Below are 27,303 nucleotides of genomic sequence, written 5' to 3' on the forward strand. Positions count from 1 at the left end.
AGGGACTGGGAGAGGCTGGGAGGGATTGGGAGAGGCTTAAAAAAACTGGGAGAGGCTGGGAGGGATTGGAAGAGGCTTAAAGAAACTGGGAGAGGGCTGGGAGGGACTTATCTTTAGATACCAAAAAAATCTTGCCAAACTGTCTTAAAATGCCATAAAAAACATGACAAACTGTCTTAAAATGCCATAAAAAAACATGAGTCTCCATATTCATTCTGGTGACTATTTGGTGATTTTATATAGCTTCAGTAACTCATGTGGAGGATTAAGATAGTGAAGACTGTGGCCATTAATCTTCTGACCTCCATAAACCATCCCTAATGCAAATATAATAAATAAACTCTCTCTCTCTCTCTCTCTCTCTCTCTCTCTCTCTCTCTCTCTCTCTCTCTCTCTCCCTCCGCAGATGATGAGAGCGATGACGTGGATGGGGGTGGAGGAGAGAAGGTGGTGGAGTGGGAGGAGCTGGTGGGTGGAGGGGACCTGTGTCTGGATGCCCTGCGTTACCTCCACCGGTGCGCTGCTATCCTGGCCTCCATGTACCAGATGCCCGCCTGCCCTGTCTTCCACGCCGCTCACAGGTTCGATTAGGGTTCGGTTATTTTATTATTTTTTTATTTATTTATTTTTTTTTTTTATTATTATATCATGTGGGGTTTTCACGGGAATTTCTGGGCTAAAGGGGGATACTTTTTAGGGTACCTTCTATCTCAAAGCCCACCTGCTAGGAAACCGTTGCCCCGAGTGAGGAAGCCCAACCTACACTCGGACCAGGGACAGGATTCGAACCCATGTGCTTGGAGACCCTCGGACCCCAAAGCACGCATGGTTCCACTGTACCACGGTGGTTTGGTTTGGTTTTATTTGATTATTTACTTGTTTGTTTATAGTTGGGTTGGATTGGATTGGGCTAGGTTGTTTATAGTTGGGTTAGGTTGGGTTGGGTTGGGTTGGGTTGGGTTGGGTTAGATTTATTTATTTATTTGGTTATTTATTAATTATTGTGCTTGGTTGGGTAAGGTTAGGTTAATTTGACTTTTTTCTGTTTCTTTTTTAATTTTTGCTTTTCTTTTGCCTTTATTTATTTATTTATTTTATTTATTTATTTTTGGTTACATTTGGTTAAGTTATGTTAAGGTTGGTTTTCCCCTTTCTTCTTTTTCCTTTTTTTCTTTCATTTATCTATTTATGTGTTTGTTTATTTATTAATTAATTTATTTATTCATTTATTTATTTACACTTAACCCTCGGCTGTCGCGCCCAATTGGGGCCGAAATAGCCGCGCCATAACAGCTCACGATGGCGAATTGATCTTGGCGGGAAGGCGGTTTTGGCCAATGAGCACTCAGATGTTCCATGACGTCATGATGGGGCGCGCGATAGCAGGCATCTGAGGTCGCGATAATGAAATTTTAGCAGCTTTTCATGGGTGCGTGATAGCAATAAAACGCGATAGCTGAAGTCGCGATAGCCTAGGGTTGACTCTATTTATTTGGTTAGGTTTGGTTGGGTTAAAGTTTGGTTAGGTTAGGTTTGGTGTGTCTTGTTTTGTGGGTGTTTTGTGTGGAGTGGAGCAGGTCTCTCTCTCTCTCTCTCTCTCTCTCTCTCTCTCTCTCTCTCTCTCTCTCTCTCTCTCTCTCTCTCTCTCTCTCTCTCTCTCTCTCTCTCTCTCTCTCTCTCTCTCTCTCTCTCTCTCTCTCTCTCCTGAAGATAAAAAAAATAGGAAAAAGTGGTTTTGAAATATAGTGAATGACTGAAATAACTCTTCTCTTCCTCTTCCTCTCCCTTTACCTCTTCCTCTCCCTCTCTCCCTCCCTTCCTCTCCCTCTCCCTCTCTCTCTCTGCTCTCCCCCCAGGATCACAGTGAACACTCCACCCCAGCTGGTTGACCCACACCTGCCCAGCGTGGATGAGAACCACCTGTGGACTCTTATGGACGACATCACCGACACACACTCAGAGAAGGTGCCCACTCATTCCTTCCTCCTCCTCCTCCTCCTCTTTTCCTTTCTATGTCTTTTTCTTCCCTGTGCTTCCTTCCTCATTTCTTCTGCTCCTCCTCCTCCTCCTCCTCCTCCTCCTCCTCCTCCTCCTCCTCCTCCTCCTCCTCCTCCTCCTCCAGCTTATTATTTTTCTCTTCTACATTTATTGTGTTGTTTTCTTTCTTTTTCTTTTATTATTGTTGTATTTCTTCCTCCTCCTGTTTTTTTTTTCTTCCTGACATGAAAGAACAACAAAAACCAGCATTTATCTTTGAACAAATCCCAACTATCCTGGAAACATTCTTCAAAACATCCTTCACTCCTTCAAGCACCTTTCGATACTTTCATACAGAAATACTGGTGTTAATGTCCGTGTGTGTGTCATTCTTAGGGTTTTGCAGCCCTTCATACTTGTCAGGTCTCACAGGTGTTCCCTTCATTTTAGTGTGACATGCATCACCTTGAGAAACTGACACTGACACCCACAAACATCCTCTAACACCCACAAACACTCACAAACACTCAACACCCACAAACACTCACAAACACCCATAAACATCCTTCAAACACCCATAAACTCCCACAAACACCCAGAAACACTCACAAACATCCTTCACCCACAGATATCCTACCAATCGCTGTGGCCGTCGCTGGAGTCAGTGAGCAGGACGTCAGAGTCAGCCTTGGAGCACAGTAGCGGCATTCTGCAGGTGTGGTATTTGCTGCTGGAGGGGCTGGCGGGGGCTACCATGACCTGCCCCCAGCGGTACCAGCCCCAGGCACTCGACACTCTCTTCTCCCTCTTCCGCAGCCTGCCTGACTGTCCGGGTGAGTGGGAGAGAGAGTGGGAGAGGAGGGAATGTGGAGAAAAGGTATATATATTTTTTTCTTTTTTATGTAAGAGGGGAAACTGACCAAGGGCAACGAAAGAATGCACAAAATAAGGTCCACTTGATTGCCAGTTCCCTGAAAGATGAGGAGAGTTAGTCTGAATTTAGGGACAAATGTGTTGAAACCTCCCTCTTAAATGAAGTCAAGTGGTAGGAAGATGGAAATACAGAAGCAGGCAGGGAGTTCCAGAATTTAATGTTAGGGTGTATTGGGTTACTTTAGGGCTTTACTGGGGTGTATTAGGGTGTATGGAGCTTAGTTTTGAGGTTTATTGGGGTGTATTTGAGTGTATTATATCACCACCCTCTGCCACTCCTTCAGTTTGGGGTGTACTGGGGTGTATTGAAGCTAGTTTGATGCTTTACTGGGGGGTGTATTGGAGCTAGTTTGGGGTGTACTGGGGTGTATTGGAGCTAGTTTGGTGTTTTACTGGGGGATGTATTGGAGGTAGTTTGGGGTGTACTGGGATGTATTGGAGCTAGTTTTGTGTTTTACTGGGGGATGTATTGGAGGTAGTTTGGGGTGTACTGGGATGTATTGGAGCTAGTTTGAGGCTTTACTGGGGTGTATTATGGTGTACTGTGGTGTATTTAAGTATATTACCATATTATTATTTTTTTATGCGAGAAAAACACACAAAAAAAATTACCATCTTCTGCCACTCCTTCAGGTCCCACGTATGGCATGTACTGCGTCAACCACCTGCTGCTGCCACTCATGCAGACGTGGCTCAGACGCTCCACCTCCACCCACCCCTCCACCACACCCCCATGGGACTTCACCGCCTCCTTCAAGCAGTACACCGGCCTCACCTCCGATCTTGTGGTGGAATACGTGACAAGACTAGCGGAGAAGGGTGCGCTCGGGGACAAGGACAGTGACGCAGCCCTCTTGATGTTCCAGCAGTGTCTCTTGGTGTTGGTGGAGTGTGTGGCGCACCCCAACGAGGCCACTTCCAGGCTGGGGTGTGCGTGTCTGCGTCATGTTGTCACTAGTTGTGGGGAATGCCTGCCGCCGCGGTTTTGGGATGTGGTGGTGTGTGCCCTGCATCGCGCCTCCCAGGTGTGTGTTTTCAGGGACATGTGTTCTTAGGATTGTATTCTTAACCCCTTCCTTACCGCAAGACTGTTTTGTGGTATGTGCGTACCATGCGCAAAAGCGACCTCGTGGTACCGCAAGATGCCGCCGTGGTACGTGCGTACCACACCAATACATTTCCGTGTATAACCGTGGCCTGAGTGCGGATTTTGCCTTTTTCATGCTCCACGTGGTTCACTATAAACAAACAAACACTGGAGGCGTTATTTTTAGCCACCCCAGCGTAACAAACCCCCCCCCCCCACTAGCCAATCAATATCGGAGTTAATTTTTCATGCATAAACTATAAAGCCAATCACTATTCTTTGACATATATTATTCCCACAGTCCCCCCAAGAACATCAGTTCTCTAGTATCGGCCGTGGTGAAACTGTTCTATTGCCTCTAGTTAGAGATAATGGCGTCTGCTTCGTGTAGCAGCGATGAGGATTATCATAATTATGAGACAGATAGTGAGGATATACTGGAAGACTCTCCAGATGAATATGATTCAGACTATGATCCTGAAAAAGAAATAGGAGAGAGTGATAGTGACAGCAGTGTTGAAACCCTCTCGGCAAGTGAGGGGGAGCAGCCTAGTTATGACTGCCTCAGGGCCACCCTCACCAGGTGCAGAGTGTGTGGTGCTGAATTTATGATTAGTGCACAATTTATGATTATGTTTACGTTTTCTTTTATTAATAAAATGACAAAAATATGTTTAGAAAAAAGTACATAACACTGAGTTAGAAAGAAATATAATGTGTAGATCTGGCCGTGAGGCACGTGCGCACACGGGCAGGGGGCTGCGGTATAGGAGGGGAACGCTTTGTTTATATCGGGGGGTGGCTGCGGTAAGGAAGGGGTTAAACACTTTTGTGCTTCACTTACACTATTTTTAAGGTCTTTATCTAAATTTACATGAGTTTTGAGGTGTTTTTATGGTTCTAGAGACAGAATAATGAGATTTCTATATTATTAACTGGAGAAACACTATTGAAAACCCCACTAGTCATCACTGTGGCCTTGGAAAATAGTTGTGGTAAGAGAATAGTGTTGTGTGTGTGTGTGTGTGTTTTTGTTACAATCACCAGGTTTTCCATGTCAATAAATTAGTAGGTGTGTGTGTGTGTGTGTGTGTGTGTTTCATATGTTTAGTATTATATATTTTGGTACAGTCACAAGTTTTTCCACCAATAAACAAACTATGTAGAAATCTTAACCAACACTCCCTTGCCAAAACGAACTCAAATACCACCACCACCACTAACCACACCTTTCCTCCCGTAGGTGGCGCTGTACCCTCTGTACCAGCTCATGACACTCTTCCAGCCAGACTCCCCTAACTTTTATGGCGACATAGGCCAGGTGAAGGTGGCAGCGAGGCGAGACTGCACCGGGAAGGACAGTGACAGATTACGCCAACTTTCCCACCAAGTCTTCCTCTTAGACACACAGCGAGGGAATGTGACCGCTGCCGACACGAACCCTGATGCCGAAGACCGCTCCTTTATATTCCTGCTGTACCCTGAGGACCGCCAGTACCAGCAGAGGGCCATGGCAGGGGTGGAGGGAGGGGCAGCAGGGGAGGGGGAGCCGCTAAGAGTACCGTTCAGAACGCTGGTGGTGGGTCTTCTCTCTCATCAGATCTTGTTGCAGACGCTTGGCACTTTGCTGGTCAGGGGATCGCCGCATATCATCCCCAGGTGTGTGTGTGTGTGTGTGTGTGTGTGTGTGTGTGTGTGTGAGAAACAAAGGGAAAAGTGTAAAAATGCATGAAATTTTGTGTGTGTTTGTGAAAGAGAGAGAGAGAGAGAGAGAGAGAGAGAGACCAAACACACACAAACATATAAAGAAAACACTTAAACACCCTAAAATCCCTTTCTCTCTCTCTCTCTCTCTCTCTCTCTCTCTCTCTCTCTCTCTCTCTCTCTCTCTCTCTCTCTCTTTCCTTCTCCTTCCCTCCCTCCTTCACTCACCTTCCTCTCCTCCCGACAGCTTAGCCAATGTTCTCCTACAAGGCGGGGAATTCTCAAGGCGCAGCAGCACCACGGAGGGCCGAGTGGCAGAGAGTGAGGGGCGGGTACCAGGAATGCTGAGCCACATGCATCCACACCACATCCACACACTCCTAGCTGCCCTCCACCTCTCCTACACAGCTGCTGTTGAGTTCGACCGCAGACCGGGGTTAAAATTTTTGATCCAGAAGGTGGCACAGGCGGAAAGAGCTGCTAATCTGTACCGGCAGGCTGGGGCAAGCTGGACCCTTCGTATGGTGACCCTGTTTGACCTGACCCTATCGCAGGTGAAGCATGGATTAGGGTTAGCGGAGGTGAAGGAGGTGCTGGAGAGGGACATGAAGGCTCGGAACACAGTGACGGACAACACAGAGAGAGACAGAGAGAAAAGTGATGGTGTTGAGAGAAAGAGCAACGATGAATCTGACACTAAAGGCTTGGTTGAGGGTAATGCAGAGAAACAAGAGATGCTGGAAGGTAAAGATAACACCAATAGCACCACCAGCACCAGTGAAACCAGCACCAGTCGCCCTGCACGCCCCACATCGCTGCTACCTGGGGAAACATCAGCGTACATACAAATGCTGCGTTCCTCCTTCACCCAGCTGTGCGACATCTATCTGGACTTGGTGATAGACAGAGACGGACACTACTCGGCTGTGGACCGCATGGATGACCAGCCAATATTCTTCCTCACAGTACAACCCGATGACTTCCCAACTGCACACCGCCACTCCCTAGACCAGTGGACCAAAACCCTTCAGGAATCGACAAATGAGTTAGCTCTGGGACGCAAAACTAAGGATAAACAGGACCAGGAAGGAAGGCAAGGGTTACAGGGTTCAGAGGATGCCCTGCAGGATACCCCAAGTGAGAGAAGTGGAGGAGAGGAGGAAGAGGAGGAGGAAGTGGAGAAAGTTAAACCATTCTCCTTCTCTGATTTAGCGAGAGAGTACAGCTCAGATTCGGAGGATTCAGAAGTGCCCGAGTTTGCTGAAGGAGCTGATTCTGGTGTGGCGAGTTTGACAGGTTAGTAGTAGTAGTAGTAGTTGTAGTAGCTGTGAAGTTATGTATTTAGTAATAATAATAGTAGTAGTAGTAATAGCAGTCTTTTTGTTATGTTTTCAGGCTATTGTGGAAGTTATTGGGGTTTTAAAGGGTGTCTTTCATGGTTTACAAAATTGACAGGGTGTAGTGGAAGTTATTGGGGTTTTCAAGGGTCTTTTTCATGATATACAAGATTGGTAGGGTGTAGTGGAAGTTATTGTGGTTTTCAAGGGTGTTTTTATAGTTCCAGTGATAGTTTGACAGGGTGTAGTGGAAATTATTTGGGTTTTTAAAGGTGTTCTCTCCCTAACCCCTCCCTCTCACCTTTAGGAACCCAGCAGAGTGTGTACAAGGTTGCCACAGAGAAGGACATAGCACACTTGATGACAGACTACAGGCGCCGCAAGAACCAACACTCCCTCCCATCGCTGTACAGGGAGCGCCGAGCTAACCCCTTCCTAGAGCGCCGCCCACCCCGCCCCGCCGACCCTGTCCCGCCCGAGATAGAGGAACAGCGCTCTACTAGTCTCATGAAGGTAATGGTGTTATGGTACAATGGTGTAATGGTTAACTATTTGGTGATTTTATACAGTTTCAGAAACTCATGTGGGGATAAAAATAATGAAGACTGTGGCCATTAATCATCTGACCTCCATAGGCACTTCCTAATGTCAATAAAATGGTGTTATCATAGCCAGACTGTCTAAAAACATGCCAAACTGTCTTAAAATGTCCTATAAACATGCTAAACTGTCTTAAAATGCCCTCAAAACATGCCAAACTGTCGTTAAATGGCTTAAAAACATGCCAAACTATCTTAAAATACCCTTAAAACATGCCAAACAATCTTTAAATACCCTAAGAACACACTAAACTGTCTTAAAATGCCTTCAAAACATGCCAAACTCTCTTTAAAATGCCCCAAAAACATGCCACTCTCTCTTAAAATGCCCCAAAAACATGCCAAATTGTCTTAAAATGGCCTCGTTCCCTCTACAGGACAGCGAGGCCCATCTCAAAGTGTGGACAGAGATGGTGGTGACAGTGTTTGACCTGATAAGCCAACTGAGTGATGGTGAACTAAGGCCCCTGCTGCCCCTCCTCTTCCCCACCATGCGCTCCCTCACCGCCCACGCCCACGACCCGCACCTCAGGCAGGTTGTGGCCGAGCTCCTCACTAGGGTGGCTGCACTTTATGGCTTTAGTCCTGCCGAGTGAAGGAAGGATGGTAGGATGTGTGTATGTGTGTATGTGTGTGTGTGTGTGTGTGTGTGTGTGTGTGTGTGTGTGTGTGTGTGTGTGTGTTTATGGGATATGGGACGCCAGCCAAGGGCAACAAAAATTAAAAAAGAAAAAGGACCCACTTGATTGCCAGTTCCCTTAAAGATAAAGAGAGTTAGCCAAAAGTCTGGGCCATTGGGATATGGTGAAGGATGTTTGAAGGACATGGTGAAGGATATGGTAAAGGGTGGGTTCTGAAATATGACCATGCAATCTCAGTGGATCTTGATTTGACTAGTGTTTAATTAAAGAGGTTAATTTAAGCATTGTTAGATGAAAAACACAGGCAACCCCGCTTAATGAAGGGGTTACGTTCCTAAAATACCTTTGTTAAGCGAAACTTCGATAAGCAAACCGATTATAACAAGTTTAACCCCTGATTTGAACTTCCATTGAGAGCAAACAAAGCGAGAGTGCATCATAGTACAGTGAAAGGTTTAATGAAAGTAAAAATTATGAAGTTAAACATTTAGGCAGTCTAATTTAAGTCATTATCATGTAACGTATATTTATAATGTTGATGATCTTAATTTTATGAAGGGAGGGAGAGTGGAGCGGAAAGACACTAACCGGCAATCTGTGGAATGTAAACAAAGGGCACATCATTGTACGGCATACAAAACTTATGTACCACATTTCCACAAGGCTTTCCATCTTATCCACTGTAGAGTCATGAGTTTGGATGGTTCTTTTAGTTTGCAAGGATGATACAGTCTCACCAGCCTTCTTAATAGAGTCTGCTGACTTGAAAATAGTAGAGACAGTAGATGGGGTCAAGATGGTGGCGAGCAATGCTATTAGTTTTCTCACCTCTCTTTGAGAGTAAGAGACTTCCTGGTCTTCTTAGCAACGCTAGGTGACATTGCAGGGCATTTTGGTGGTAAGTTGAGTGAGGGAAGACGAGCTGCTGCTGACGCTGGTATTGTTTTGAACAGGGGGAGTGAGTGGTGCGCGTGTTGTCCATGAGAGGCGCTGGTGTATTCAAAAAGTTTACCTGATACAGCGGTGCTTTCAAACTTGGAAAAAATTACCTGGATAAAACTTTGTTAAAGCGAGTTTGGTGTTTGTTAAATGAGCAGATGGTAGTAAAAGGAAACCTTCGTTGTAGCGAAATTTTGTTGTGTGAACCTTCGTTAAACAGGGGTTGCCTGTATTAATTGACTAATATTTTGTTGTCTTAAGATATTATTTGTTTACCGTTAAAATGAAAAGGAGAAAAATAGCAGTAATTTATTCAGTACTTTGTTGTGTAAGGGATCTTCATTTGTCTCTTGCTGAAACAAGTAAGGGAGAAAAAGAAAGGAAAAAAGTATTAGATACTGATTTGTCTCTCTCTGAAATAAGAGAAAAAAAGAAGTATTAGATAAGATTCTGATTTCACTCTCTGAAATAAGTAAGAAAAAAATATTCTGATTTGTTTCTTTCTAAAATAAGAGAAAAAAAAAAAAAAAGATATAAATAAGATACTGATTTGTCTCTTTCTAAAATAACTGAAAGAAAAATAGAAGTATTAGATAAGATTCTGATTTGACTGAAATAAGAGAGAAAAAAAAAAAAAAAAAAAAAAGTGTTGGGCAGGATTAATTTATTCACATGGTTTGTGTTCCTTTGAGCTGCACAGTTGGCGAGGGAAGGGAATGGTATGTATCAATCTGTTTTATTTTCATCTTTTATTATGGTATTTGAAACTAGAATTATTTTGATGTTACTAGCAAGTTTGTACAATTATAATACTTACGTGTGTGTGTGTGTGTGTGTGTGTGTGTGTGTGTGTGTGTGTGTGTGTGTGTGTGTGTGTGTTAAGTGTTCATAAGATGAGAGAGAGAGAGAGAGAGAGAGAGAGAGAGAGAGAGAGAGAGAGAGAGAGAGAGAGAGAGAGAGAGAGAGAGAGAGAGCTAACTTACATACTACTCTTACCATAACTCTCTCTCTCTCTCTCTCTCTCTCTCTCTCTCTCTCTCTCTCTCTCTCTCTCTCTCTCTCTGCAGTCAAAACAAAAATGAAATAAAGTATAGATCAACAACTTTCTACATAAATATAGCCACTGTATAATACTGTACTGTATAACACGCATAGCTGACATATACAAGATTTCTCCATGTGTATATTTGTATGTGTTAAAACTTCCCAGGTCTCACAGTGGTGTCTAATATATTGGTGGTTGTTGTTTTTATTATTGTTTAGCAGCTATGAGAATGAGAAAAGGAATCCCCGTAACTTAATTATTACACACACAAACTTAAATAGAAACAAACAACTTTTTTTCTCATTCTAAGTCCATGTTACTTCATTAAAAAACACACAAACTTAAATAGAAACAAACAACTTTTTTTTCTCATTCTAAGTCCACGTTACTTAGTTAAAAAACACAAACTTAAATAGAAACATATAACTTTTTTTTCTCATTCTAAGTCCACGTTACTTAATTCTTACACACACAAAATTAAATAGAAACATATAACTTTTTTTTTTTTTCATTCCAAGTCTGCATTACATAATTATTACACACACAGACTTAATAGATACACCAAATAACTTTCTTTTTCTCTTGTTCAGACATTCAGACAAGTTGGAGGAGGATGTGGAGAGAAACACAGGTGCAGGGAGGTGAGTCTATTCCCCTGAAGAAGCATACAGCAAAACTAGTCGGGAATAAGCTCACCTCCCTGCACCTGTGTTTCTCTTCACCTCTTCTTCCTCCTTCAACTTTCCTGAATGTCTGAACAAGAGAAAAGAAAGTTATTTGGTGTAGTCATTGGGTTTGTTTGTGATGATTAAGTTTAGTGGACTTTGAATGTAAAAAAAGGAGTTATTTGCTTTATTTATTAAGTTTGTTTGTGATGATTAAGTTTAGTGGACTTTGAATGTGAAAAAAGGAGTTATTTTGTTTATTTATTAAGTTTGTGAGTGATGCTTAAGTTAATGGACTTTGAATGTGAAAAAAAGTTATTTGCTTTATTTATTAAGTTTGTTTGTGATGATTAAGTTAATGGACTTTGAATGTGAAAAAAAAAGTTATTTGCTTTACTATTAAGTTTTTTTGTGATGATTAAGTTTAGTGGACTTAGAATGTAAAAAAAGGAGTTATTTTGTTTATTTATTAAGTTTGTGAGTGATGCTTAAGTTAATGGACTTGAATGTGAAAAAAAGAGTTATATGCTTTATTTATTAAGATTGTGAGTGATGATTAAGTTATGGAGATTAGAATGAAAAAAAAAGCGAGTTATTTATTTATTTTTTATTTATTAATTTTGTGTGTGTAGTGATTAAGTTACAGGAATTAGAATGAAACATGATTAAGTTATGGGGATTAGAACAAAAAAACAAGTTATTTGGTTTATTTATTTAGTTTGTGTGTGTGTGATAATTAGTTACTCTGATTACAATGAGAAAAAAAACGAGTTATTTGGTTTATCAGGGGATCAAAATGTAAAAAAGAAAGTTATTTGGGTTATCTATTAAGTTATTGTGTGTGATGATTGAATAAGATCGGTTTAATGTGTCAGGAAAGCAAAATTACAACAACAACAATAATAATAAAAAATGATATATAATAATAATAAAAAAAATAAGAAGAATAATAAGGAAAAGCCTGCCATTATATTAGACATCGTGCAGAGACCAGCCAATTCTTGAACCTTTTAATAACTCTAGTCAAACATTATAGTGCTCTCTTTTTCCAATATACATACTGGAACCTCATAACTATGTATACCACATGCAGGGAGTTCAATTTCATGTATGTCGATGTGTACAAAGCCTTATTTAAGCAGGAAAGGATGAAAAATGAGATACAGGTGGAAATATGCATTGTTTTCAGCCATTAATGTGCAATAGTATGGCAGTATGTGTGTTTGTTTATTTGTCTTTATTTTTTGGCCGATAAAGGAAATGTTGATGTTGATTATATATTGAAGATGTATATTAAAAAAAGTCTTAATTCTATGTTTTTTGTATCCTTAGAGAGAGAGAGAGAGAGAGAGAGAGAGAGAGAGAGAGAGAGAGGCTGCCTACAGTAAGAGATGAAGCTACTTTTTTTTTCACAAGTTGCATACATTATAGATAAAAAACAAGACAGGAGGTTTACAAAATATAAAATTTATATCAAGGCTTCTCTCTCTCTCTCTCTCTCTCTCTTAGGTATACAATAATACAAAAATAACTCATTGTATTTGTATTTATTAACTCTCTCTCTCTCTCTCTCTCTCTCTCTCTCTCTCTCTCTCTCTCTCTCCTAGGTATACAATAATACAAATATAGCTCATTGTATTTGTATTTATTAACTGAGAGAGAGAGAGAGGTGTTCTCGGTCCCCTCTTGTGAAGCGTCTTGAATGACCACCTGCAGCTCATCCCAGAGAGACATGCCCACGCGGATAAGTGGCATGACTGTTCACCCTCCCGTGACACTACAACTCATGGTGCAAGTGTCACCTACTAGAGGAAGGGGGAGAAGGGAGAGGGAAGAGAGGAGGCATGTAAGGACAATGAGGAGGGGAAGAAGAATGGGAGAAATGAGAGAGGAGGAAGGGAAGACCAGGTAAAGGAGGCTACTACCAACATCAACGGTGCCTCGGAGGTCGACGCCGCGTGGGGTGGACGACTGGACGGTGACACTTTTGACAGGTGGATCTGGTCTCGCGGCGGCGCACCTCCCACTCCACCACTTCCCACCTATTATGCTGGACTCACACATACACGATTGTGGTGCCCCGACAGGCACGATTGGAATCAGGGCTAAAAAGTGCACGATTGCTCCCAAAAATACAGGACAGGGCAGAGAGCCGGGAAAGACACGATTATCGGGCATATCGGGGGGAGTGATCGGGGTGGTGTCGCACCTAACGTGGCACTGCTGCCCCGACATGAAATGATGATACGCTCGTTTCGGCGCGACAGGGGCGATGAATCCCCGACAACACCCTCATTTGCAAATTGCATCGCCCCATATCGCCCCATACGGCCCGTTAAGGGCGTATCATCGTTGCATTCGGTGTGAAAGAAGCGATGGTACGGGTGTGTCGGAGCGACAACCCCGATGCATGCCATGACATATATATAGGCAGCCCACCACAACACCAGGTAAACACTCTAGCACCAGCCCTCAACAGTGCCACATCACCAGTGACTCAACACCACCACAAGCATGGACAGTTCCACGAAGGAAATAATTATGCTGGGGGTATGTGGTATGAGATACCACTTACTGAGGGCTCTTGTCATCGACCACTTTCTACTACCAGAGCCCAAACCAAGACAGAAGCGAAGGGCCTGGGTGTGGCCCTACCTCCAGAAAAGACTGAGGTATGGACACTACGACACCCTCATGGACGAATTGTATAAGGAGAACAAGAATTACACCAGGATGGACAGGGAGCTCTTTGACAGCATCGTCGAGGCCGTGACCCCAATCATCGAGAGGAAGACTAGTAGATGGCGGAAACCCATCGACCCTAGCACACGGGTTGCCATCACCCTGCGTTATCTTGCCACAGGGGACTCCTACAAATCCTTACAGTATGCATTTCGTGTGGCACATAACACCATATGTGGCATTGTTCCTGACACCTGCAACGCCATTGTTTCGGCCTTTGCACCCACGCTCCTTTGTCTCCAGGTGCAGTATGGGCACTTCCTCTTCAGCTGTAGGGTTGGAAAGGTCAGGTGTGGGGCTTGAAAGCTGCTTTTTCCTCCTCTTGCCGTCCTTCTTGGCCTGTGACATGGTGGTAGAGCGGGGTGAGAGAGCTTACTGGCGTGACCGTGTCGCCGCTTCCCCTTAGAGTGGGCAACGTGTCGCCTGTGACGTTTGGCGGGAGCACCGGTGCTGCCCTCTACGTACATCACAGTTTCCGCCGCTCCTGCCGCCCCTCGCGGCCCGCAAGGGGGCGATGGTGCAACGATAGCCCTGTACCATTCGCCACTGCCGCCCATTTTGCCCCGATATTTCCCGATAGCTACGCTGTTTGACAGTTGTTGGCCAGTCGGCTGAAAATTTTGAGCAGGTTTTTTGCCTCGATGCCCGGACATCCCCGCAATGCCCGCATGCACCGTATGTTGCCTGATGACCCCAGAAACACCCCGATCACGCACGATTGATGCCCCGATAGTGTTTTTTCGTCCCCGATGCCAAATTTCAGCCATCATGCCTGTTGGGGCACCACAATCGTGTATGTGTGAGTCCAGCATTACACTACACAGAAAAAATGCTACCACTGCTTCCTACAGTCTGCAGTGTTGGCGTGGAGGTCCATAGTAGCCTGTCCTTCACCAGCCACTTCAGGAAGCCACAGCTATTTAACAGGCCGCGAGTAGGCTCAACTGTTTCAGCGTATCGCACATCTTGACACACGTGAGATGTCTACTTCTACACCCCTCAAGTCCATTCCGCCATGGAAGACGCATCCTGGACAAGCTTCACCACCGCGCCCTGTGGCTCAGCACCAAGTAGAAGCAGGATCAGCCCCTTCTGCACTACAGTCCATGCAGCACAGGCGGGAGGTGGCAGATATGTGTGACACCTACAGTATACACGGGGATGACGCCTCACGGATCCACTCCTCACAACACACACTCACTCAGGCAGCCTAAGGGAAGACCTCACCCTAATACCACCACAGACACCCATTACGGAGAATTTCACCCCACCACGCCACCACAGACGCCCATTAGCATTAAGCCCACATGGTATAAAAAAAAAAAAAAAAGAGGAATATCTCACCTCACCCTCATGTCACCACAGACACCCATTAAGGAGCATCTCACACCACCAGACACTCATTAATAAGGAGGAACATCTGACCTCACCCTCACGTTACCAAAGACGTCCAATAAGGAGGTCGGAGTAGCATTTCTCACCTCACCCAGAGACGCTCCCCCGTTCCCCCGTTCATTCCTGCCGAGGTAGGCTACACTTCTACACAAGGCTTTGGAATAAGGTGCGCCACGTTACCAACCTACCAGCACCTATATTCTGCCACACTCCAGTAAGTGTACCCATCAGTCCTTGGTTGTATAGTGTAGGATAGTGAATGGTGATAGTGAGGCTAGGTGATAGTGTAAGGGTACATCAGCGCGTGGTTATAGGATAGTGAGGATAGGTACTAGTGAAAGGTTAATGATATGAAGGTTGGACAGGTGAATGAGGTATAGGTCAACTCAATGCTTCATTTTAACGATAATAAGGCATCAGTGGGAGGTATGAGTGCCTAGCAGTGACATACATGATACAGAGAGAGAGAGAGAGAGCGTGTAATTTAAGAATGGGTTTTATTTCGCTTGTATTCATATATAATGTTTGGCAGTGACTGATTCCCATCTTTTAAACTCATCAACGTTAATGAAGTAATAAATACATGCTTCGTAACTTGTAGGTCATGCTTTCCATCATTAATAATGTTGATACGCACAATGAACCGCATTGGTACACAGTGGTCCGAGTTGGTACAGGTGAGCCGAGTTGACAATGAACCGACAGATAGTTTCCCTTTACCTTACTGACAATTTTTCGTCTAATCATATTTCCCGATTTTTTTCTTCTTTCTGGCTAATTTATTTCATGTACACTCAGACTTTTTTGTCCTTCTGCTCCAGGAAATGTAACATTTGGAGAGAGAGAGAGAGAGAGAGAGAGTGGTAAAGGGGAGGGAGTGGGAGAGTGAGACGGACCAAACAGCAGGAACGCGTTTCATCCACTAAATTCCTCCTTCTATAATTCTTTGGTATTTTCTCCCACTTTTATGTATATTTCGTCTCATTTTTCCCTGTATTCTTGTATTATGTATTTATTTTGTACTTTTTCCCTCATTTTGACCATTTATTCTTTATTTCCTCCACCTTAATTTCCTCCATGCACTTTCCTCCATCTTTCTTCCACTAATAAGGGAACAAACATATATCTTGTTACTTTTCCCTGTATTCGTGTATTCTATATTTTATTTTATCTCTTTTTCCTCATTTTGACCACTCATTCCTTATTTCCCTCCACCTCTCTACTTTTCCTCCACTAATGAAGAGAGCGAGTATATATCTTGTAACTTTTCCTGTATTATTGTATTCTGTATTTCATTCTATCATGTTTTAATAATTTTGACCACCCATTCTTTATTTCCCTCCACTTTCCCTCCACTTTCCTCCACTTTTCATCCACTAATAAGGGAACGAGCATACTTTTTTTGTTACTTTATCCCTGTATATATTGTAATTTATCATTTTTCTCATTTTGACCACCTATTCTTTTATATCCCTCCACCTCTCCACCTCTCCTCCACTTTCCCTCCACCAATAAAGGACCGAAGGCGAAATTGTCATCCTGTCCCGGCGCCCGTCAACAACACGCCGCCTTGACCCACGACCAGCTGGACTTAAAATTTTCCCTTTTAATCCACCAAAATGTACAACGAGTTTGTGGACGAGGTGAGAGCAGGTGTGGAAGAGGTGTGTGTATGTGTGGGAGAGTAAGGGAGAGCAAGGGAGAGGTGGGAGAGGGTGAAATAATGGGGTGTGGGGACTCGTGGTTGTATGGTAGTGTTTGTGAAGGGAAAAGTTTGGTTATAATACTTCTAATGCCTTATTAATCTGCCGTGTGTGTGTTTGTGTGTTATTCATTGTGGGAGAGGTGTGGGGGAGGTATGGGGAAGGTGTGTGTGTGTGTGGGAGAGCAAGGGAGCGCTGGGATAGGGTGTAAAAAGGGTGTGTGGAAATTCGCGTGGTTGTAGAGGGTGATTAGGAAGTTAAACTGGTAAACAAAGCCTTATTAATCTGCTGTGTGTTTGTGTGTTATTCATAGTGAGACCAGGTGTGGGAGAGTGAAGAAGAGCAAGGGAGCGCTGGGAGAGGTGTGTGGTGACTCGCGTGGTTGTATGGGGCGAATTCTATAGGTAATAGTTGGTTATAGTGTGTGTGTGTGTGTGTGGGGGTGTTTAATGAAGGTGTGTTTTACAGTTTGCCGATCTGAGCAATGCCTGACCAGAGCGTTGCCAATGTTCTGTTTTATTGTGGTTTTTTTTTTGGTGTTTGTTAGTTAGTGTGTTGGTGGGAGGGTTGGGTTTTGGGGTTAGGTTAGGTTAGATTATTCTCCTTTTACTGTTATTATTGTTATAGCATCAACCTAACCTAATCTTGCCTTTCATCAATTACCTGATGGGTGCTACTAACAGTGTTGTACAATAAACTCTAGAATCTAGATGGGTTTGGCCATCCTTAGGTTGTTGTTCTTACAATTTACTACATTTCTAACAAGTACACTGCCTGCTGCAAATTAATAGTAACGCTGCAATAGGTCTGGGAATGTGCTGTCTGTCAAGTTTTCTCCAAGTCCAGCGAGCTGCGGTGAGCCACAGAGTGCCATCACACTTGGAAATGAGCAGTGCACAGACTTGCATTTGTTTATAGCTGGGGTTTGTGGGTTAGGTTAGGTTAGAGATGGTGATGATGTATTGAACTATAAATTTACCACCTGATGTTTGACACTGTTAACCTTCACTTGGACTCTGGCTGTGCTACTGCTGTGCTCTATTTTCATTACAGCAGAGCATTTTTTTTTTTTTTTTCTCATATACAATGTTTGTTGTTAACGATGCAGTGTTAATAAATAATCTTTCTGCTATTGGTGTATCTTCATCTTGTGACCTGTTCTGCTTTATATCACTTCACAGGCCCTGGTTCTTTCTAGTGTTCTGGCGGTGATCCCTTGCATGGACAAAAAAAAGTTCAAAAAGTTTATTTAGTAGAGAGGTTACACAAGAGGGGGGTGAGTGTACATAACTGGTACACTGGAACTTAATGTAACTTAACTTAACCTAACCTAGCCTTACCTATCCTAATCTAACCTAACCTAACCTAACCTAACCTAACCTTACCTAACCTACCTTACCTTACCTAACCTAACCCAACCCAACCAAACCTAACCATACCCAACCTTATCTTACATACCCTGTTCCCCTTCAGTATGAGAGTTACCCGTTGGAGGATGCAGAGAACTACCACTACCCAGTTCGAGGGGAAGGGGATTTTGTTGACCGTGGCCACTACCCCACCTACTCCATCCCTGAGGAGGTGAAGAAGTACATCACCTACTTCAGGGACGCCATCAGGGACGGAAACATCTACGACATCCCCTCCCTCTATGTGGAGTGAGTAGGTGGAGGATGTGGAAGACTGGAGGGTTTGCAAGTGTGTGTGTGTGTGTGTGTGTGTGTGTGTGTGTGTGTGTGTGTGTGTGTGTGGAAGGGTGGATGGCTTTGTGGAGTTTGTGGAAGAGTGGAGAGTTTTGTGTGTTTGTGGAATGGTTTAGAGTGTGTGTGTGTGTGTGTGTGTGTGTGTGTGTGTGTGTGTGTGTGTGTGTGTGTGTGTGTGTGTGTGTGTGTGTGTGGAAAGGTTTTGATGTGTGTGGAAATAAGAACAAATAAATAAAAAATGTGTGGAACTTAGAAAAAAAAAAAAAAAAGATGAAAATGGAGCTTAGAAAACATCCACAGACACACCACCCACACATATCCACATCTACACAGCTTATAAAATGGAGTCTTGAAAGCATCAACTACTCCACACACTTATCCACTTCTCCACATCCACATAGCTTAGTAAAAATGGAATCTTGAAAAATCCACTTAATCCACACACTCCACAACCACACAACTTTAAAATAATGAGCATCTTGAAAACATCCACATATCCACACACTTATCTACTTATCGATAGCAGTGAAGTCTTGAAAAAATCCACTTACTCCACTTATCCACCTATTCCACACAGCTTCAACCGTTTGACAGAAGAGTACTATAAGACCCAGTCATGGCCGGAGGTGGAGGACCTTTACGGAACAAGCTGGTAGAGCAGGATGGACGTGACGACATTTTTCTGATCCTTTACCGAGAGTTGTACTACCGACACATCTACGCCAGAGTGCAGGGCGGCCCTACCATTCCTCAGCGGTTTGAGTCCTACTACAACTACTGCAACCTCTTCAACTATATCCTCAGTGAGTGCAGAGTTGTAGTGGTAGTTGTAGTAGTAGTAGTAGTAATAGCAGTTTTTGTTGTAGTTGTGCAGTCTTTTTAACTATATTCTCAGCCAGTGGTGGAGTTGTAGTAGTTGTAGTAGGCTAATATCTCTACCACGCTCACTTAAAAGGCTGATATTTCTACCACACAAGGCAAATGTCTACCACACACTTAAATGGCTGATATCTCTACTACTTTCTACCACATACACTCACAAGGCTAATATCTCAACCACACTCTACCACACACACACACAAGGCTAACATCTCTACCACTTTCTACCACACACACACACAAGGCTAACATCTCTACCACTTTATCACACACACTCACAAAGCTAATATCTCAACCACATTCTACCACACACACACAAGGCTGATATATCTCCCACACACCACTCTTATCTCCCAAACAGGCGCAGAGACCCCCGTACCCCTGGAGCTTCCTAACCAGTGGCTGTGGGAGATAATAGATGAGTTTATCTACCAGTTCCAGTCGTTCTCCCAGTTCCGGTCCAAGCTCGGCAAGAAGAGTGAGCCAGAGATTGAGTTACTGAAAGACTCGCCCAAGATCTGGAATGTTCACTCAGTCCTCAATGTTCTGCACTGTCTGGTGGATAAGAGCAATATTAACAGGCAGCTGGAGGTGTGTGTGTGTGTGTGTGTGTGTGTGTGTGTGTGTGTGTGTGTGTGTGTGTGTGTGTGTGTGTGTGTGTGTGTGTGTGTGTCTTTGTCTGTGTGTTTGTGGATATCTATCTTTCTTATATGGAAGTGGGTGGGTAGATGTGTGTGTGTGTGTGTCTGTCTGTTTGTCTATTAAAGGTGTGTGGATGAATGTCTAACATAATCTAACACCCGCACACACCACTAAACACACCAAAACATTAACCTAACCTAACCAAAACATCCACACACACTCACACACACCACTAACGCACACCCCACACACCATAATGCCCACACACACCCATAATGCACCACACCAAACACCCATACACACACACACACCACAAAACACCCACACACACCAAAATACCCACAAAACACTAAAGCACACACCAAAACACACAACACCCACACACACCCCACAAAACACCCAAACACACACCAAAACATCCTAACACACTAAACACACCCCTACTCACCCCTTCCCCATCCCCACAGGTGTACACAAGCGGTGGTGACCCAGACAGCGTGGCGGGTGAGTTTGGCCGTCACCCGCTGTACAAAATGTTGGGGTATTTCTCCCTCATTGGTCTGCTGCGCCTTCACTCCCTGCTGGGCGACTACTACCAGGCCATTAAGGTGTGTTGTTGTGGTTGGTGGTGGTGTTGGTGGTGGTGGTGTTAAGATTATGGTGTTTTATTGGTTGTTTGTTTCCTTGTTTGTTGTTTTTGTTGTGTGAGGTAAGATTCTTCCTTCCCTTCCCTTTCTTCTCCTCTTGTCTCGTCTCGTCTCTTCTCTTTCCTTTCCTTCCTTCCCTTCCCTTCCCTTCTTTTACCTCACCTTACCTTACCACCACCACCACCACCACCACCACCACCACCACTATCATCCTTATCTCTTTTCCTCCTTACCCTCATATTTCCCTCCCTCACTCACCCTCCTTCTCCTTCTCCCTCTCACCTCCTCCCCTCCCACAGGTCCTTGAGAACATTGAGCTGAACAAGAAGTCGATGTACTCCCGTGTGCCAGCCTGTCAGATCACCACCTACTACTATGTGGGGTTCGCTTACATGATGATGCGGAGGTATGCTGACGCCATCCGCACCTTCTCAAACATCCTGGTATACATCCAGCGAACCAAGGCAATGTTCCAGACACGTAACTACCAGAACGACCAGATTAATAAGCAGGTATGGGGTTCTAGGGGTGTTTTGCAGTGTTTGGGGCATTTGGGTGTGTTTTGGGTGTGTTTGGGTGTCTTGGGATGTTTTTGGTGGGTTTTTGGTGTGTTTTGGTGGTATTTTGTGAATTTGGGTGTGTTTGGGTATTTTGGGGTGTTTTTGGGTGTTTGGGTATTTTGGGGTGGTTTTGGTGTTTTGGGGTGGGTTTTTTGGAGTGGTTTATGGGTTACTTTGGTGTGTGTATGTGTGGGGTTGGTTTTGGGGTGTTTTGAGGTGTTTTGGGGTGTTTTGTTGGGTGTATTTTTAAGGTGTTTTGTTTGGAATGTGTGTGGGGTGTTTTTGGTGTACACAGAGTGGTGTAGGTTGTCTTAGTGGGTATGGGGTGGTATTGGTTGCTTTCAGGGTGTGTGGTGGTGGTGGTATGGAGTGTTTCAGTGTGTCTTTGGGTGTAATTTTATGTGGTTTGTTTGTCTATTGAGTTTCAAATGTATGCAGTTTTATCAAGTTTTCAGTTTCTTTTCATTTTGTTACTTGGTCTCTTAATCTCAGTCTCTTCTTCACAAACAACAAAGGTATTTCAATCTAATCTAACCTAAGCTATTCCACTCTTTTCTTTTCTGTTCTAATCTATTTTATGTAATCCAATCAAATACAGTGGAGACTCAATACTTGAACGTCTAAATACTTGAACTTTTCAATACTCAAATGCAAAATTTCAATTTAATACTTGAAAAATACCTGACAGTTGAACATCCACACCCGTGGTTGTAAACAAAGACTCCCTGGCGTCCCCCTCCCCTCCTGCCAGTTGTGACTTGTGTTGCCGCGGTCATCAGAATAACATTCTCCTGCATTCTAACTGTAATTTTTCATTTATAAACTTACAATAACACCAAAGGCTTAGTGGTGGTGGAAATATCTGGTAATCAAATGGCTGCACATTTGGTCGTATACAAAGCTCTGTCATCCCACTTCTTGCAGCTGCCACTGTACCATTCTGTTATCATATTACTGGCAATACTGGTAATACCAGTATTACTGTAATACCGGCCTACCACATTGAGTGCGCATCTCTAGTCCTGCCGTAGTCTTCAGAAAACTACATTCTTGTGTTCTGTCAAGTAGTTTTTCATTTAGAAACTTACAATGGCACCAAAGAGGCTTGGTGATGAAAATAAGGAATTTAGTGAGAGTGCAAGTGTTAGTGGTGCACAGCACTCCCCCAGGGGATTCACAGGAATCACACCAGGAGAAAGTTACAAAGATGTTTTCATGGATGGTGACTCATCCTCCAGCGACCTCCCTCCATCTCCCCACCCTTCTTCCCTCCTTTTCTAAGTTATCCATCACCACCCTTCACTTACAGTATGGAAAAAAAAAAAAAAAATATATATATATATATATATATATATATATATATATATATATATATATATATATATATCAGAACTATCGAACAGTCATAACAGTCATTTGGAATGAATTAAGTTTGAGTATTGAGTCTTCACTGCACATAATGTAATCCAGGGGTTCTTAATCTTTTTCAAGGTAGTAATCCTCGAGTGACATGAACACCTACCTGAACCCCTCACTAATCCAACACCAAATAGAATGTTCATTTACTGATAGACTGTGTGCAGTGTTGGTGCAAAGGATATTATTACACCAGCCATCTTAGTGCCCATGGAAAATCTAATCAATGAAACTTGCAAACATCTCTACAGTTTTATCAAGTTTCCCTCTTCACGTACATCATCCCACTGGTCTAATCTCTCTGTGTGTCCCTCTCCCTGCCAGACAGAGCAGATGTACACCCTGCTGGCGATCTGCATGGTGCTCCACCCACAGAGGATTGACGAGGTGGTGCAGTCCTCACTCAGGGAAAAGACGCTGGCGGGTGAGTCTGAAGAGAGAGAGACGAGAGAGAGAGAGAGAGAGAGAGAGAGAGAGAGAGAGAGAGAGAGAGAGAGAGAGAGAGAGAGAGAGAGAGAGAGTTTGTGTGTGTGTGTGTGTGTGTGTGTGTGTGTGTGTGTGGAGGAAGAAAAATTGGATTGGAGATGGAGAGAAATATGGAAAAAAAAAAAAGAAGAGAAATGAGAGAGAGAGAGAGAGAGAGAGAGCTGTTTTGTTTGATAATTTTTTACCCTTGGCCAGTTTTCCCTCTCTCTCTCTCTCTCTCTCTCTCTCTCTCTCTCTCTCTCTCTCTCTCTCTCTCTCTCTCTCTCTCATATTCCCTGTTCTTCCAGCTTGTCTTCCACTTCTTTCTCTCTCATTATCTCCTCTTTCCTGCTTATCTCCTTCTTTTATCTCTCTTTCTCTCCTCTCCCAGCATCTCCCCACTTCTCCCTCTCTCATTCCTTCTCCCTGCCTATCTTCCCTCTTCTGTCTTCATCATTCCCTCCTCTCCCATCCTCTTCCTCCTCTCTCCCTCATTCCTTCTCTTCCAACTTTTCTCTCACTTCTCTCTCTCTCATTCCCTCCTCATCTCCCAGCCTTTCTCTCTTCTCTCCCTCATTCTCCATTTCACCAACCCTCCTCATTCTACCTCCAGCTTCTCTCCCTCATCCCTCCTTCACCCAGTCATTCCCTTACTTCTCTTCCCCCATTCTCTCCTTCACCCTTTCATTCCCCTTACTTCTCTTCCCCCGTTCCCTCGTTCACCCAGCCTTTCTTGTTCCCCCACAGCGCAACGACACCCAGGAGTTCACCCAGTGCTTCACCTTCGCCTGTCCAAAGTTTCTGAGCCCCGTGCCACCGCCCTTCGACTCAGCCCCGGCCAACTACCACAAAGAACCCTTCCAGCAGCAGCTCAAGGTCTGAAGGGGAGGGAGTGTGAGTGGGAGAGGGAGAGGGAGAGAAAGGGAAAGGGAGAAAGGGAAAAGGAGAGGGAGAGAGGGAAAGGGAGAGAGAGAGACGGAAAGAGAGAGAGAGACGACGAAAGAGAGAGAGACCGAAAGAAAGAGAGACTGAAAGAGAGAGACCGAAAGAGAGAGACGGAAAGAGAAAGAGACTAAAAGAGAGAGAGATGAAAAGAGAAAGAGATGGAAAGAGAGAGAGAGAGAGAGAGAGAGAGAGAGAGAGAGAGAGAATGAACAAATGAACAAAACCAAGAAATCAAACAAAATAAATACTAACCAGTGTGTTGTGTGGTGCTGTGGTGTGTGCAGGTGTTCCTTGACGAGGTGCAGCAACAGCAACAGATCAGCGTGATGCGTTCCTACCTCAAGCTGTACACCACCATGCCCACCGAGAAAATGGCTGCCTTCCAGGAGATGAGCGAGGACGACTTCCGCAACGCACTGCTCTGCTTCAAACACAAGATGCGCAACATGGTGTGGACTAAAGGAACCTCAGGACTGCAGGGAGACTTCCAGAGCGATTCAGAGGTGTGTGGGGTGGTGGTGCTGGTGTAGGTGTGTGTGTGTGCTGTTAGGATGTGTGTGTTTGTGTTTGTGTGGGCTGGGTGTGTGTGTGTGTGCTGGTGGTGGTGTGTGGTGCTGGCTGTGTGTCGGGTGGGGAGGATAGCTTGCAGAGGTGTGAGGGGAATGAGGGTGGTGGCAGAGGTGTGTGGAGGTGTTGGTGAGGTGTGTGTATTGTCAGGGTGTGTGTGGTGCTGGCAGAGGGGGATGTCTGTGTGTGTGTGTGTCTGTCTGTCTGTCTGTGTGTGGTGCTGGCAGAAATACCCACACATTCTGATCGTTGCAATATCCACACGTCCCAATCTCAAAAATACCACACATCTTAATTTTTCCACCTGTCATTCCATTTCAGGTGGATTTCTTCATTGATGGCAGCATGATCCACATTGCGGATACCAAGGTGGCTCAGCGGTACGGAGACTTCTTCATCCGCCAGATCCACAAGCTAGAAGAGGTCAACCGCAGCCTCACCAAGGTCAAAGTGTAGTGGTGGTGGTGGTGGTGGTGGGGGGGTGGTTGGAAAAGGTTATGTTAGGTTCCATTTTCTTTTTTCTTGATTATTTTCTCTTCTTTCCATTTTCTTTTTTTGTTTAAGTTCTGTTTTCTTTTCTATTTTTCTCTCTGATTTTATTTGTCTTGGTTCTTTTTCTCTTCTTTTCTATTTTCTTTTTGTTTGGTTTAGAAATTTATTATTATTTTTCATTTAGTTTTGTTTGTATTTCTTTTTTTTTGTTTTGGCTTGGAAATTTATTATTATTTTTCTTTTATTTTTTTATCTTTTCTTTTTTCTTGTTTATTTCATTATCTTTCTATTCTTGGTTTTGTATTATTTCCTTTTGTTTCCTTTATTCTTGTTTTTTTTCACTGTCCAGGTATTCTTTGGTGTGGCTGTTGAGACGCCAATCATTCAGTGAACAAGATCTGTCAACAAGTAATGGTCTTTGATAAGCTTCACTAATGTCTCAAAGTTATTATTTTATTGTGTATTATAACTTTCTATCTAGTTTTTTTATTATTATTTATATTATGACTTTCTTTTTTGTCATTTTTTATATAACTTTCTTTTTTTTATCATTATTTATATTATAACTATTTTCTCTCCCGCCATTTGTAAGTCGGCAAAGAATATCATCGGTATATTGTAATAATGCGACGAGGAATCTGTTTTGTCGTGTATTTCTGAACGTAACGGTTAAGTTTTGAGAATATTGTCATCATTATTAAATTTCTGAGACAATTTTCCAGGCTATTACTTCAATTGTAAACCAGTGATTTTTATTCCTTCAACACAAGCTACACATATTCTTCTACAGTGGAGAGTCAACTCAAACTTAATTGGTTCTAAATGGGTGTTGTATCAAAAAGTGTATCAATACCCATAAATGCAGCAATTCATTCTTACCTTAGGAAAACTGTAGCCCCTTCAGTACCATTACGTGTTTCCATATTCATTCTGGTTACTGTTTGGTGATTTTATTCACCTTCAGAAACTTTTGTGGGGGATTAAAATGGTGAAGACTGTGGCCATTAATCTTCTGACCTCCATACACCCTTGCTAATGTTAATAAAATGGTCTCAACACACAAAAGTCAAGGTGAAAATATGTCCCAGTACTGAAGGTAAAGATTGCAAAAGTTTCAACGTCAATTTTTTATTTATTTATTTATTTATTATTTTTTATTTAGCGTAAGTAAAGGCTGGTGTTGGATAATGTAGAAGAGGAGGGAGAAGGGTTGGGGGGGAGGAGGAGGTTATTCATCAGAGGAGGGGTCACCATCCATGAGAAAGTGTGTTAACTTGTCCTCTGGTGTGATTGGTGTAAACCCACTAGTGGAGGGCTGTGCACCACTGCCACTAACACTTACACTCTTCCTACATTCCTTATTTCCACCACTAATAAGCCTCTTTGGTGCCATTGTAAGTTTGTGTATGAAAAACTACACACAGAACGCAGGAGAATGTTTTGTTGTCATCACAGCGGCAGCACCAGCCACAGCATGAAGACATTTGTTCACTCAATCCTACGACATGACAAACAAGAGCATCCAGCATGAGTTCCGTTGTTAGCTGTTTTACGAGTCGACAGCCTTGTGGAGAGCTGCTTCAATGGTAGCATGGCATGAAACCTTATCTACAAGTAAGTGTACCGCTATCCCTGTACCAGAATAACCAGTGCTTTAGCTTCAGTATTGCCAGTTATCAGAGCTGGACAGTTGGCGGCAGAAGGGAGGAAGAGGCCACAGCTTTGTTGACAACCAGGTGTGTAGATGTTCCAGTACCAGATCTTTTTTTTTCACGGCAATTTCTGGGCTAAAGGGAATACTCTTTCTGGCACCTCCTATCTCAAAGCCCACCCGCTAGGAAACCGTTGCCCCGAGTGAGGAAGCCCAACCTACACTCGGACCGTGGATTCAAACCCGTGTGCTTGGAGACCCCTCGGACCCCAAAGCACGTGGTTCCACTGTACCACGGCGGTTTGGAGTATTGAGTCTTCACTGGACTATTTTCTATCTCACCACATTATGAAATACATATAAAAACTACAAAACCAAATGAAATGCCTAAAAAATGTACCCGAACACTCAGAACACTCTTTAAACCCAACACACTCAAAATACTCTACACATTCTTAACATATAAAACGGTGATGAGGTGTGTGTGTGTGTGTGTGTGTGGCTGGCAATGTTGATGGTTGTGTTTCAACATTTTCTTGTTTTTCCTAGTTACAATGTTAATGATACGT

At 43.6% G+C, this 27,303-nt stretch overlaps 2 protein-coding genes across 2 annotated transcripts in view; both read left to right on the forward strand.

Moving 5' to 3' along the window:
* LOC123514997 (brefeldin A-inhibited guanine nucleotide-exchange protein 3-like) overlaps window positions 1–8,562 on the forward strand; it is a 39,181-nt gene extending 30,619 nt beyond the window's left edge. Inside the window, 8 exon segments of the mRNA XM_045273314.1 lie at window positions 417–581; window positions 1,857–1,965; window positions 2,606–2,810; window positions 3,544–3,935; window positions 5,241–5,656; window positions 5,949–6,997; window positions 7,346–7,551; window positions 8,015–8,562. Coding sequence (XP_045129249.1) covers window positions 417–581; window positions 1,857–1,965; window positions 2,606–2,810; window positions 3,544–3,935; window positions 5,241–5,656; window positions 5,949–6,997; window positions 7,346–7,551; window positions 8,015–8,233 — 2,761 coding nt within the window. The 3' untranslated portion in view covers window positions 8,234–8,562.
* Window positions 8,563–16,668: 8,106 nt separating this feature from the next.
* Window positions 16,669–25,116, forward strand: LOC123514645 (eukaryotic translation initiation factor 3 subunit L-like). The gene is given in 11 exon segments (XM_045272636.1): window positions 16,669–16,707; window positions 18,241–18,425; window positions 19,048–19,109; window positions 19,112–19,273; window positions 19,711–19,940; window positions 20,459–20,599; window positions 20,938–21,150; window positions 22,939–23,038; window positions 23,807–23,955; window positions 24,309–24,527; window positions 24,913–25,116. Coding segments are annotated over 11 exon segments (1,620 nt in total). The 5' UTR covers window positions 16,669–16,683; the 3' UTR covers window positions 25,048–25,116.
* The last annotated feature ends 2,187 nt before the right edge of the window (window positions 25,117–27,303 follow it).

The sequence above is a fragment of the Portunus trituberculatus genome, chromosome 5 (genome assembly GCF_017591435.1).
Source record: "Portunus trituberculatus isolate SZX2019 chromosome 5, ASM1759143v1, whole genome shotgun sequence".
NCBI classification, from domain to species: Eukaryota; Metazoa; Arthropoda; class Malacostraca; order Decapoda; family Portunidae; genus Portunus; species Portunus trituberculatus.